General features: G+C 37.1%; 1 protein-coding gene across 2 annotated transcripts in view; it reads left to right on the top strand.

Annotated features, from left to right (window-relative positions):
- Positions 1 to 325: 325 nt before the first annotated feature.
- The window catches only part of MCC (MCC regulator of WNT signaling pathway), a 214,042-nt gene continuing 199,366 nt past the window's right edge, over positions 326 to 15,001 (top strand). For both annotated transcript variants that reach the window (XM_081315724.1, XM_081315725.1), the window contains exon 1: positions 326 to 536. In XM_081315724.1, coding sequence (XP_081171850.1) covers positions 370 to 536 — 167 coding nt within the window. In that variant the 5' untranslated portion in view covers positions 326 to 369. The remainder of the gene's footprint in view (positions 537 to 15,001) is intronic.

Raw genomic sequence — 15,001 nt, 5'->3', positions numbered from 1 at the left:
GTTCTTCCGTTGCAAGCCGACGAACTCCTGGCTTTTCCTTCCAAAAACGGGCAGAGCGGGTCTGGTGCGCCGGTAAAATGCGCGCGCCGTCCCTAGGATGCGCCTGATTGGCGCAGGAGGCGGCGCGCGCTGAATTCGCGCGCGAGAAGGAGCGGCGGAGCGTCTGGATTTCCCCGCCCTCCTTGTTTTCATTGGGCCGCCTTCTCGTGCTTTGTATGCGCGACAGCTGAGCTGGGAAGGTGGGGGGAGCGCTCGCGCTCGCGCGCGGGAAGGGGGGGGTGGAGTCCCTGGCGAACTGGAGGTTCCGGGAACCTTGGACGCCTTGAGCGGGGCTCGAGTCGCCGTCGCCGCTTCTTCGGGGCAGCGCGTATGATGGCGACAGCGGCTGGCCCAGCCGTGGTGGTAGAGGTGAGCGGGAGCAGCAGCGGGAGCAGCAGCAGCGGCGGCGGCAGCGACACTTCCAGCACGGGCGAGGAGGAGAGGATGAGGCGCCTCTTCCAGACCTGCGACGGGGACGGCGACGGCTTTATCAGCAGGTGAGGGAAGAGCTGAAGGGCAGCTGCAACATTTCGTTTCGGGCCAAACAATCCCTACTATGCATGTCATTAATAAGAGATGTAAAAGTGCTCCGTGAGTCCCCGTGAAGGGCGGGTCAACTTCCTCGCAAGTTGCTGAGCGGAGATTCTGAGTCGGGCTTTGCCCCGAGTTGAATGGTGGGCTAGGGGAGGTGCCTTCAGTTCTGCCAAGGGGCCCAGCTCGGAGCACCTTCGGACTCCTTAGCTTAGTGCAGGGGTCGGCAACCTTGGCTCTTTTATGACTCGCGGACTTCAACTCCCAGAATTCCCGAGCCAGCTATGCTGGCTCGGGAATTCTGGGAGTTGAAGTCCGCGAGTCATAAAAGAGCCAAGGTTGCCGACCCCTGGCTTAGTGACTGGCACGCTGGCATTTTCCCAGCGAATAGAAACGGTTCTCAGAAAAGGCTCTTTTCCTTCGAGCCGTTTTGCCTCTCCCGCTTGCTTCTCCGTGTTTCTTAAAAGTTCCTTTTTAAGATTTGCATTCCGACTGCGATCTTTGCCCCCCCCCTTTTTTTTTTAGTTTAAAAGTGTAAGGAACGTGATCGGAATTACTTGTGGGAATGGTATAAAAATGCCGCACTAGTATTTCCTCGCGTCGTTTACTTCTGTCGAGCTACTTCAGATTCAACTGAGCTGTTTTATGTGCTCAGAAGTTGAAGGAGGAGATGAAAAGGAAACAGGTTTCCAGTTTCACTCTTTTCCCCCATTAGATATCCTTACCTTAGCTTTGCAATAAATAATGCAATCTATTTGTTTTTATTTATTGATTTTTTTATGCCACTCACCTCCTCTGCCAAGGTGACTGTGGGTAGCTTACAAGTTATAAAACAAGTAGAAAAATATGTTAAAATATTAAAACTACGCAGGTTAAGATTTTAAAAGTAATCAAAGTATGATTTGGGGAAGGTATTCTTGTAAGCCCCCAACATATCTTGATAGATTTAATTCATTTTTGATTAAATGAAGCAATACATTGTATGCCATCCTTCAATGATTAAATTTAGAATCTAAAGTTAATTGACTATTCTTTGTAGTGACATGTAATATACAGTAGTAAAAGCTTCTTTTGGCACAACAAAAATGTGAGAAGCCCAGAAATGTTCATGCTCCATACTGTCTTGCCATAATTAAAGAATTGAAAAGTATAAATAAAAAAAATAAGCATAAAATCCATGACATCTTTTAATACAAGGAGCACTGTAAATTCAGCATAAGAATCCAATCTCATCACATTTCATAAGAGAGTTTTGAAACTATTGTTAATTGAGTTTGAAAAGCATATGACTGAAGAAATAAAAAGGCACAAGAGTGTTCAGGCAAGACAGGAGGTTGTTATTGGTGGTAAACTTTTAAATACAGTAATAAATTACTTAGGGAGTTCTATCAATGTGTAGCTGGACATACACTGTTAATTATAAATGGTTAAAAGCAATACCTGTCGAAAGCAGTTTGAACATCACTAGATTGTTAGTCAGCAGAAGTGCATAGTAAATAGAAACCAAATACCTACAATGGAATCCTTTGATGTTTGCTCTTTGATGATTTTTCCAGAATGCTTATGCACAAGATGAAACAATCCTCCATATTGATGAAATATTGAAATTCTTGGTGCCCTTTGGTTTACAATTCTCATTTGTTGTGAATAACTGACGTATACAGTGTTTTGAAAAGTAAAGTAGCTTCTTATATTTTTAGTCCCTTTAATGTTCAAACTGATGAGGTAAGATCATTTAAAAATAATTGTTTTAGTGTATTCAGTATATAATCTGAAAATGTATTTTTAAAAATATGCACAGATTTATTTAGAGAAAAATTCCTTTCTTTTTCAGGATGCTTCAGCTGATGTTACACATTAAAATTACATTATAAGGCAAGTTCCCCCCCCACCTCGGGCTGATGAATAAATAGCAAGTTTTACCTTCTAAACATTTTGCCCTCACAGACCAAATTGAAATATATGACACCACTTAAGACAGGAGAAATAATTAGAATCCAGTTACCTTGACAAGTATCAGCCCTTTAAGATCATTATCTCAAATCCCTCTGTCTAAAATTACAATTTAGCAAAGTATTGTTCTATGTTTACTGCGTATGTATGTTTCATTTTATAAAAGGATTGATAGATACTATTGGAGATAGGGAATGTTCCTGTGGTCATGTGACGGGCCATTGTAGGCAAAGGGTTTTGTTAATAATGGCTGTGTTTGTTTCATGAGTACCAAGATTCACTTAATGACCATTGCAAAAAAGGTCGTAAAATCAGACATGGTCACATGGTAACCTGCTTAATGATTGGCCTGACTTACAACCCTATTTCTGGACTCAATTACTGTTGTAAGTTGAGGACTACCTGCATTGTAGTAGAAAGAAATAAAGAAAAAGGCTGAACTTCTAGTACACTATCAATGAAAATGAACTAATCCCAGTTTCTGCAGAGTACATAACAGAAAAACCTACATTTTTCATTCTGTTCCAAGTGAAACTCATAATTCTTTTCACAGTGAATCACATTGCTTTGATTCACATTGCTTTGATTTCTGGCTTCATTTGTTTTTTAAATGTTTGGAAAATGCTCTGTGGGGGCTGGTGTTCTATTAAAATACATTCATGTCATTTATTTGGTGTGATAATCCAATTTCATTGAAAACAGAGAGAGAGAGAGAGAGAGATCTGCACTGGATTGATTTGGGTTGTTGCTACTGCTATAAATGATGGTTAATTTTATACATACAGTTTACCATTAAATGACTTGCTTAAGAGCCACTATCTTTAGATTTGCTTCTAAGAGCTGTAAATTCTGTTACGATATTTAAATATACATCTAAAAATACCATTATTGTTTTGTAAATACTTCATAAACAGAATAGAATGTATAGCTCTTACAACCAATTATAAAAATAACTTTTAAAGCAAGTTTTACTAGGTTCTGTGAAACTACTCAAATGTGTGCATGGCATGGCATAAATTCACAGAACAGCCCTCTCGCCACCACCCCCAACCTTGGGTACAATCTTCAGAGTCCTTTCAAAAGTTGCAATTAAATTGTAATTTTGAATATAACAATATTTGGGAGAAACAAATATATGCTATTAATTTTTATTACTCACTTTAGTATAATTTAAAATGAGTCAGTTGTCCTAGCTGCATTCACTGTGAAATGTATCCTACCCTCCAGCACTCTAAAAAGCTATTTATCACTTCATGGCAGCTTACCAGCCCAGTCTTGAAATATCTTCTTAGAAAACTATCCTGGATAAAGTTTATCCTTAGACATAGTCTACCTAACTGATATACTTGGGACTGATACATTCAGGATAGATTTCTAAGAAAATAGAAGGAAACACATCAATCTGCCATTTCCACCTATTCAGTGTGTGTGTGTGTGTGTGTGAGTGAGTGTGAGTGTGAGTCAGTCTTGATATCTAGCAACTGTCTTGACTAGTCCCTGCAGTTTTCTTGGCAAGGGTTTTGAAGGATTTTGCCATTGCCTGCTTCCTAAAGAGTGTGACTGACTCAAGATCAGGATCAAGATCAAGCCTAAAGCAGAACTAGAACTCACAGTCTCTCAGTTTCTAACCTGATGCTTTAACCACTACATCAGTCTGGCTCTAACCTGAAGAATTTAGGATTGAGTTATTAGGCTGAATATCGTGTGACTGATTCTGACAATCTGTTTATTTAAAGATTTCCCTGAAGATACACAGCCAGAATTCTTAAATATTCTCAAGCCAAATACAAAACAGTAATAATCTTTAATGGGAAGAGTAACATAAGATGTTACTGTTCTATAATTTTCATGTGTGGTTTGATTACAATTGACTTAAGTTAGGGTATCATTTTAATACAAGCTTTCTTTAGTGATTGAGATTTCTGAGATACTGGGTCAAAAAATCTAAAGATCTCTCTCTCCCCCTCTCCCTCTCTCTTTCTGTGTGTGTGTGTGTGTGTGTGTGTGTCTGTCTGTCTGTCTCTCTTCCTCCTTCCCTCTCGTAAACACATTGTTCAGAAATGATAATTTCTTCTCATACTTTTACGTACAAGCCCCTTCTCTTGTATGATTGCCATTTCCTTTTGTACTCTTCTTTCCACATGTGCATTTGTGAATGAAGTTGTTTCTTGGTTTAAAAGCCTTCATAAACATGAGTTTTATCATCATCATCATCATCATAAGTAGTAGTAGTAGTAATAGTAGTAGTAGTATGTTGGAAGGGACTTTGGAGGTCATCTAGTCCAACCCCCTGCTCAGGCAGGAAACCCTATACCATTTCAGACAAATGGCTGTCCAGTCTGCTCTTAAAAACTTCCAGTGTTGGAGCATTCACCACTTCTGGAGGCAGGTTGTTCCACTGGTTAATTGTTCTAACTGTCAGGAAGTTTCTCCTTAGTTCTAGGTTGCTTCTCTCCTTGACTAGTTTCCATCCATTGCTTCTTGTCCTGCTTTCAGGTGCTTTGGAGAATAGCTTGACTCCCTCTTCTTTGTGGCAGCCCCTGAGATATTGGAACACTGCTATCATGTCACCCCTCACCCTTCTCTTCATTAAACTACACATACCCAATTCCAGCAACCGTTCCCTATATGTTTTAGCCTCCAGTCCCCCAATCATCTTTGTTGCCCTTCTCTGTACCCTTTCTACTGTAGAGTCTCAACATATTTTTTACATCGTGGTGACCAAAACTGGATGCAGTATTCCAGGTGTGGCCTTACCAAGTCATTGTAAAGTGGCATTAGTACTTCATGTGATCTTGATTCTATCCCTCTGTTAATGCAGCCTAGCACTGTGTTGGCTTTTTTGGCAGCTGCAGCACACTGCTGGCTCATATTGAAGTGATTGTCTACTAGGACTCCGAGATCCCTCTCACAATTACTACCATTGAGCAAGGTACCACCTATACTATACCTGTGCATTTGATTTTTCCTGCCTAAATGTAAAACCTTACTTTTTTCACCATTGAATTTCATTTTGTTAGATAGCGCCCAGTGTTCGAATCTGTCCAGATCCTCCTGTATTTTAAGCCTATCTTCTGGAGTATTGGCTATTCCTGCCAGCTTGGTGTCATCTGCAAATTTGATGAGTTCCCCATCTATCTCCTCATACAAATCGTTGGTGAAGATGTTGAAGAGCACTGGGCCCAGAACAGAGCCCTGGGGCACCCCACTACACACTTCCTTCCATGTAGATGCAGTTCCATTGAGGACCACACACTGAGTATGGCCTGTCAGCCAGCTATGAATCCATCTGGTGGTGATACTATCTAACCCACATTTTTCTATCTTATCAAGTAGTAGGTTGTGATCTACTATCAAATGCCTTACTGAAGTCCAAGTAAATTATATCTACAGCATTCCTCTGGTCCACTAATTTTGTCACTTGGTCAAATAATGCAATAAGATTTGTTTGGCATGATCTGTTTTTGTCAAACCCATGTTGACTTTTAGTGATGACTTTGTTTGCATCAAGGTGTTCGCTGATTTGTTGTTTGATTATCTTTTCCAGAATCTTCCCAGGTATTGAGGTCAGGCTGATAGGTCTGTAGTTTCCTGGATCTATTTTTTCCCCTTTTTGAAGATGGGAACTACATCAGCTCTCTTCCAGTCCTCTGGTAGTTCCCCAGTGCTCCAGGATCTTTGAAAAATATAGTTCAGTGGTTCTGAGATCACATCTGCCAGTTCCTTGAGAACTTTGGGGTGTAATCCATCTGGTCCTGGTGATTTGAACTCATCTAGGCTGGACAGACTTACCATTTTCTTGCCTATCTTAACTGTGTTTCTATTCTGTTTTTTATAGCACTGGTTTTGGTACGTTGGACTGTTTTTTCCCTTTGTGTAAAGACAGATGCAAAAAATGAGTTAAAGAGTTCTGCTTTCTCCCTGTTGCTTGTCACCTTCTTGCCATTTCCCCCACTAATGGACCAATCATTTCCTTAACTTTTTTCTTGTTTTTTAATATGTAGAAAGAAGCTTTTTTGTTATTTTTGATTTCAGTCTCAAGCCTTAGTTCATTTTGAGCCTTAGCTTCCCTCACTTCATCTTTGCAGGCACGGGCTATTTGCTGATATTCTGCCTTAGTTATGTGCCCCTCTTTCCACTTCTTATACTTGTCCTTTTTATCTTTCAATTTATCAGAGAGTTCTTTATGCAGCCATGCCGGTTTCTTTTGAGAGCTGTTATTTTCTTCTTTGTTGGTATTGTGCTAAACTGGGCCTTTATTATCTCACTTTTCAAAATTTCCCAAGCTTCTTGAGTTGTTTTTCCCCTTAGGATTCTCACCATGGAATTCTTCCCAAGGTCTTTCTAAGTTTATTGAAATTAGCTCTTTTAAAGTCCAAGACTCTAGTTTGGCTGTGTTCTATTGCTTGTGCTTCCAGAATGTTGAATTCCAATATTGCATGATCACTTCCCCCCAAGGTTCCTGTGGCTTCAACACCTTCTATCATTTCATCTCTGTTTGTGAGAATTAAATCCAATATGGCTAATCCCCTAGTTCTCTTCTCTACTTTTTGGGAGAGAAAGTTGTCTGCTAGGTTTGTCAGGAATCTGTTTGATCTTCCACTTGGTGCAGAGTTTGTCTCCCAGTTGATATCAGGGTAATTAAAGTCCCCCATTACTATTGTGATGTGCTTCCTACATACCTTAGTTAGCTGACTAGCAAAAAGTTCATCTGTTTCCTTTGCTTGGTTGGGCGGCCTATAGTATACACCTGGCATTGTCATTTTTCCCCCTTTTATGTTGACCCAAATGCATTCAAGTTTACAGTTTTCATCATTGTTGTGCTCTATTTCTGTAGAGATAAAGTTATTTCTTATATATAGAGCAACTCCGCCTCTTTTGTTTAGTCTGTTTCTTTTAAATAATTTAAATCCTTCTAGCTGTGTGTTCCATTTGTGGGTTTCGTCCCACCATGTTTCCGTAATGGCAACAATATCATATCCGCCCTCATTTACCTGAATTTCTAGTTCACCCTGCTTACTGTTCATACTCTGTGCATTGGTGTATGCAGAAGTGGTGTTTATTCTTGTTCTAAATCAAGTGCTTTCCTATTGTATGCAGTTTAATTTCGTGTATGGAGACAAGCTATTTGCATACTTAATGAAGTTATATGGTGTCTCAGCTGTGAAAAGCCTTTGTGGTACATTAAATTGAAAACTCTTTGAATACTAGCTGGGTAATAAAAAACTACATATGGAGAGAAAAGGCACCTCCAGAGAGAATAGTTAATTTTCATACTATGAATAGTTAGGGTGACATTTTAAAATGTGAATAAAAAAATTGCTGATTGATATTAAAAAGGAATTGCATTTGGCGGTACAGGGTGTAATTTAAAATTCAACTACCGGTAATAAACTAATGCTTTAAAATATTTCCTTATAATACAAAGATCATTTGAATAACTCTTGTCAAGATAAAGAACTTGCAGTTCTGAGCATAAAATAACAAAAATTAGGTATAATTAAAACTCTAAATAGTTCAATATATTTTTAAATTGACATTTTATATTTGTCCTATTGGGAGTGAGAGTTAATATTTTTAATAATTTCAGAACAAGGGGATTTGGATTGAATGTGACACAGTTTCAAAGATTGTTTCCTGCAAAAATATACAAAGATAATCCCAAATCTCTAATGATTAGCTTCTAAACTCTAGGAATGCAACCCATGGACTCCATGTGTACATATGCTTCCTAGCCTCTCCACTCCCCTCAGCTCCCACTAATTTTTAGAGGCATGTATGAAATTTTGAGCAATAGGATTCTTTCTCTTTTTACTTATTCCTTGTGCCCATCTCCTAGTCTACCTTTGCCAGAAAGAGAGAACCAAGCTGCTAGGCGAGTGAGGAAGATGGCGATCCTGTTAATATCTTAAATATTATAATATAATAATATCTTAAAGAAAGAGCATGGGGGAGGCTCAGCTAATCTCAATGTACACATGTTGTACTTTGACAATAAAGGTTTATTTATTTATTTATTTTATTTAACTCTTTTCCTTGTCCTCAGGTGAATACCCGGGTGGCTGTTAATATGCCAACTAGCTTTTGCATGTAGAGCATTTTAGAACTGGACAGTCTTCAGTGACAAATGTATATGTCAGAGAATGTAGCAGCTGCTAAAGTAGATTTTTTAAAAATGATGAATAAGAATTTATTATATCCATACAATTTATTATTACAACTAAGTACAAAACAGATACTATAGATAGAACAACAATTGAAACACTCATTTATTATAATGATTCTAACTAATATAAATTGAGCTGAAAAACTATGACATATAATAATACCAGTATCCCCTATATCAACAGTCCCCAATATTTTTAGCACTAGAGACCAGTTTCATGTAAGACAATTTTTCCACTGGAGGGGAGGTCGCACTCAAATGAGAATCTAATGCCTGATGATCTGAGGTGGAACTGAGGTGGTGATGCCTAGCACTGGGGAGCAGCTGCAAATATAGAAGAAGCTTCACTCACTTGCTTCCAGCTGTGCAGTCTGTTTCCTAACCGTGGCCAGGGATTGGAAACTCCTGCCCTATATAATCAAAGTTCAGCAATAATTTACTATAAAGAAATTTTAGAGGAGCCTATAGGAAAGAAATGCTTTAGTGTTTTTTTAAACTTTAAGTGATCTGATTTCAAGTGTAATCTTGGTGGGAATCTCTTTAAAAAAAACAAGTTGGCAAGTAAGTTCTTAACTGTGACATTAGTGGTGTTAAAATTAGACATATTGGGAGAAGGTAGTTGGAAGGAAGGCAAAATTTACATTTTCTCTGACTTGTTTTATATTTTCATGATTAAAATGATAAAATACAGTGTTAAATGGATTAGGGGAAAAATCTGCAAAATAGTCTGCAGGATATAGTTGTTTTCTTGCTGCACCACCAATGCATGTTAATTTCCTATAATGCTAATATAAGTGGCTTTGTGTACAAAATATAAAGTTCTTAACATTTTATAAAGCAGTTTTATATTTAAGGTGTGATTATCATATCAGTATTACTGTATTGGTGTTTTCCATGTTTTTCTTCATAATTGCTTTCAAAGTTTACTAAAATTGTTATCTCAGATTTTTATGTAGAGCTTATATATGATTATGTATGTGCATATTAGGTAACTCTTTTTTTAAAAAAACCTAGGTTAATTACATTGATAAGAACTAGAATGACAATAATTCACAGTTGTGTGTTATACTTCTTTGTTCTTTTAGAATGATAATTCACAACAATGTTTTATCTTGACTTTTCTGTGTATACTGTGGATTCTTGTTTACATTAGTAGAGTACATATATCACTTCATATACGAAATGTGTATTTGCACATAAATGACAGCATCATGTTGCAACAAGGAGCAATAATATGTTTTTGAGACTTGTTTCTCATTATCTTTCTTATTTTAGTAAAAGGTAATTAATAAAACAGGTTAGTTGTTTCTCCGACTACAGGGTATTCGTAGGTTAATAAAATAGAGATGGTTTAGTAAATAAACAACTGCAGGGTTTTTCATTATTCGCAGAGGACTGCATTTTGATCACACTTAACACAAAAGTTGTTAAGAAGAAATGGTGTTACTCTTTGCCTATGATATTTCAGGGGATGTCTTAGTTCTGTATGGGTAATAATCCAGTTGCTGAAATTGCTGTAACAGTAAATCTGGTTAACAAAGGTTCTGTGAAAATTTTGCATTCAGGTTGAGGCAATTGCCAAAAGCTTTACAATAATTGCAGCAAATATTTTACACCTTTGAAAAAGAGGTAATCTTGCTTCAATTTCATAAGCTTTGACTAGCTTTTCAAGATCACTTACCCAGTTGCTGCATTTTGACTACACAAATAAAAATGACCACTTAATGGCAAGGAAGGGATAGAAAAGGATCTCTTTGTTTCCACCTAATGTAATAAAGAATAAAAAAAGAACCCAAGCATTGTGCATACCAGTTGGAGAATGTTTTTTATGCGGTGGATAACAGGTGAGGCTGGAATTTCATCTGAGGGAACCATAATAGAGTAATGGCCTTTCAATATATGTGTGTGCATGTAATGAATAATAGTGGAGTAAAAAACAACATCCACAAAAAACCTATAGTTCGTAATTTTATAGTAAGAAAAGAATCCACATTCAATGATGATGATTAAAATAAAATGTAACAAAAAGGGGGAAAAATCCATATAAAATCACTTTAGTGTCAATGTAGAATCAATCCAGTCCTTTAACTTATTAAATTTAGACCACATGAAAATCTATTGCTGCATTTCTCATTTTTAAACCATAAAGCCGTTTCAGAAACAGAAGAGAAAAAATGTTGAAAAATGAACTCAAGAAGTGAATCAAGAAGTGAAGTTATGTTTTTTGATACCCAGACCCATTGATTTTCCAAACTTGAATATTTCAATTATTTTTTTCCACCAAATATATAATTAAATTTCACTTTTCAATTTCTTGTAAAATTAAATTGTTGATTTCTTTTAATATGTAATACCTCTTAAAGAAGCTAAAATTTCAGATAGCTTGGTGGCATCTAGGAACATTGTTTAGTTAATACAGGTAGTCCTCAACTTACAACAGTTTATTTATTGACCTTTCAAAGTTACAAGGGCACTGAAAAAGGATTTATGACTGTTTTTCACACTTATGACTGTTGCAGCCTCCCCATGGTCACATGGCCAGAATTCAGACTCTTGGAAACTGACTCATATTTATGACAGTTGCAGTATCCCAGGGTCATGTGATACCATTTGCAGTCTTCTGACAAGCAAAGACAACAGGAAAACCAGATTCACTTTGCAACCATGTTACTAATTTAACAACTGCAGTGATTTACTTAACAACTGTGGCAAGAAAGGTTATAAAATCGGTCAAAACTCTCACTTAGCAATATAAATTTTGGGCCTAATTGTGGTCATAAGTTGAGGACTACCTATACACGTTGCGGTTGTATATTTTGTCATGTGTATACTGTGGGCAAGACATACGTAAATGAAAATCTCTGAAAATCTTAAAAACAACCATAAAAATCAACTAATTTAAAATGTTACCTTGTAAAAATTCTTACCCATTATTTTTAGATTTGAGTTATATCATAAGATGAATTTTATATGTAATTTGGGATCAAATTGCAAACCAGTAGTTTTCAAACCGGAAACAAATATCTTGATTTAAGAAACCTAGATCCTAATATTTTTCAGGATGTCAAAGATGTTTTCCAAATGTGTTCAGAGAGGAATAAAGACAGAAGTCTCATTCCACAAAAATATAGATGTTAAAATAAAGGCCCCATGATAGAGGTAGGAAAGTATTTCTGAGATGAGAGATCCCTGGCAAGAAATTGGCTGCACCTGTTAAAAATTGGGAAGAATGGTTTTGGGAGATACTGATCTACAGGAGATCAAATTAAATGTTGTATTGTAGGAGAACAAGATCCGCAAAATCGTTCAGTGCTAAGAACTGAAATGGGGTTGAAGGGTATTCTTAGAGACTTCTAGTGAGGAATACATAAATACAGAAAAGAACAGATCAAGTTACACGACACAAGGTTTAAATGACTATACAAATGTGTATGGATGACATTTTTTAAGAACCACATTTCTTACTGCAGAAGATAAATGAGATTTAGTAGGTATTGCTGAAACTTGAGAAATGCTGGGGAATGTTGATGATGTTACATTTTATTTCTTCATCTCCCACCTATTAAGGCTGCTGGTACTGTTATGCTGACATATGAACTGTTTTCCATCCTCCCCCCACAAGCTTAAACATAATCCTTGAAGTTCTCTATCTATAACATTTGGCAAATATATAAAAGGACACTCAAGAATCAATCTTTTGGACTATTTAATACTGATAACAGTATGCCATTGAACATCCTTATGTAGAACGTCTTTGAAATATAATGAAACTCTTCTTTATTTTGGATTGCTTCCATTTTATAAGTTCAAAGAATTCTTTTCTTTTCATAGTGGGCCAAATGCCAAGCTTTTTCTCTGAGAAGCTTTCCTAACAAGTTTAAATTAGTACAAATGAGAACAGAAGTTATAAAAAATAGAAAAAAAGTATAGGCAAACCTTTATTTTCTCTTTTCTGCCAAGTGTGCAGAAAGCAAAATAAAACTATGTAATTGGGTATTTTAGGCAAGATGGCTAGCAATGACAGAATCTTTGTACAAGTCTAAGAAATAAGTTGCCTAAGAAATAGTGTAAAAAATAGATGGACATTTGCTTTTTATCAATATCTCTAAATAGGGCTAGAAATACAATAAAGCCTGGGCATCATTCTATTTAATGATTACATCCTCTCACAAGCCAGAGTGACTAGTCTGCACAATAGTATACTGAAAAACTGACACATAAAATATAAGTAATTTCTGCTGTTAATATACACTGTAATTCATACCACAGAGGAGGCTCTTATCCAGTTTCTGGGGATTTTCTAGAAATCAAAGTTTTGACACAAAATCTTTAACAGTTCAGCTTTGAAAATGAATGAGTTATTTGAATACACCATTCAAAAGAAGATTGCCAATGGTCTTGAACATAAAAGTAGTTGGGCAAGTGTATATAGATTTGATTTGATGATATGTCATATCCTGAATTTCCACTGGAGTTCCAGTTCGAACACGGATCAGTAGAAGCCAAATTATAGCAGTAATTTTGTCAACAAAGCCAGGGTGCTTAAACATGTTGAGATGCGGTTTCTTGATCAGCTATTCAGAGACAGAAAATTAAGCTAAACATGAGCCAGTTCTTACTTTTGAGGTCAATATTGGATTCATTATTTGATTCAAATTAGAGAAATGCAAGATCAAGGCATCGTTGAATTTAAGTATTATTTCCTCAGAAGACATCATAGCTAATGTACTGGACAACCAATTACCAAGCAACTTTCACCCTGGTTTCATAAGAGATTAATCTTAATTTAATATTATTTCATTTTATTATGCTAAATTATTAAAAGTTTAAAACAGGTATGTAGGTAGGTAGATAGACTGTATATTAAAATTATATATAGTATTTTTACATTAAGAATATTTACATAAATTAATAAATATAAAAATATGAAAAAGGTTATTATGACTATCATTATTCAGTTGTTTTGCATATATCTAAGAACTTCTGCACTGAAGATAAATTCCTTGTACAATATGGGACAACATGGTGCTGCCAGCTCACTGCTGCCAAGTTGCCTTTGACAACTCACCACTGCCAAGTCACTGCAGGACAACTCCACACAGCCAAATCTCCACAAAAATAACTCACTGTAGGTGGCCCAAGGGAGAACCAGGTGGGCAAGCAAGCCAGTGGGCAGAGCGCAGAGTGGTAGTGGTGGCCAGGAGCCTCCCATTTTCACACCCCAAGCCACTGCCACCACCACCTGGCTGAAGAGGCTGGGGATGGTGGCAGTGGGGCAGGAGGTGAGAAAGCAGTGGCTGGGCACATCCCATTTTTCATGTGTCCTGCTGCCACTGCCATGGGCTGTTTTGTGGTGGCAATATTCAGGCCATGTAGTGGCAACAGCGGTGGGCAGGGTGGGTGGCAGGGAGGTGACAGTTTTCACACCCTGCCGCTGTCATTTGTGGTGTGTGAAAATGGGATGTGCTCAGCTGCCATCCCTTCCTCGCTGCCCAATCCGCTCACCACCACCACTGCTAAACTCTGCCAAATTCCTGTATTGTGAAAGTTTCAGTTCTTCCATTTCTGTGCACATCTGTAATAATTATACTGTAGTTTTCAGTCATCCAAATCTCTCTCTTGTTCTTCTGTGAAACATAAGATTGAATTTTAATCTACCTCCAGCAATATACTATAGAAAGGTATCACAACAGTGTTATTGGGCTTCTGCTAATATGCATGCCAAAAGGTTGTCTGCAGCCTGTTCCACTACTCTTGATAGTTCTTATCACTAGTGTTAATAGTTTACTTGCCCTGAGTGATCTGTGACAAAAGTGGGAAGAATTACAGTAGTCACCATTTTCCCCCAGTCTTTTCCTTCTGTTCAGATTCAAATGTAAATGGCAAAAGCAGGCAGGTAGTGATGAAAAGGAATACTTGGAGCAAACATTAGAAGCTAGTATATTAATTGCTTCATATAAATGTTTCAAAATATTACTAGTAGCCAGCATTGCAGGGATTTTTTTTACCAATCAGGGACAATTTTATTGCCTATTTTTCCAATATGAAAGCATTGAACAATATTATTATGCAAAATTTAAAAACTAGTTATAGAATAAGTTACATTAGACTCAATTCACAAAAAAGTGTGGAACATGCACAGGAAATAATGGAAAAAAATAGAATCCTAGTACTTCAGAGGGAAAAGTTTGCTTTTACACTTGAAATCTCTGTGTCCTTAAATATTTGTAACTTTTCATTTTATTTGTGTCCTTAATATTTTTTAAATAATATTTTATTAATTTTATATTTTTACTGAGTTAATCAATAGTT

This window comes from Vipera berus (genome assembly GCF_964194415.1).
Source record: "Vipera berus genome assembly, chromosome: 2".
NCBI classification, from domain to species: Eukaryota; Metazoa; Chordata; class Lepidosauria; order Squamata; family Viperidae; genus Vipera; species Vipera berus.
The sequence above is the reverse complement of the archived record's forward strand: the minus strand, read 5'-3'. Positions and strand labels throughout refer to the sequence as shown.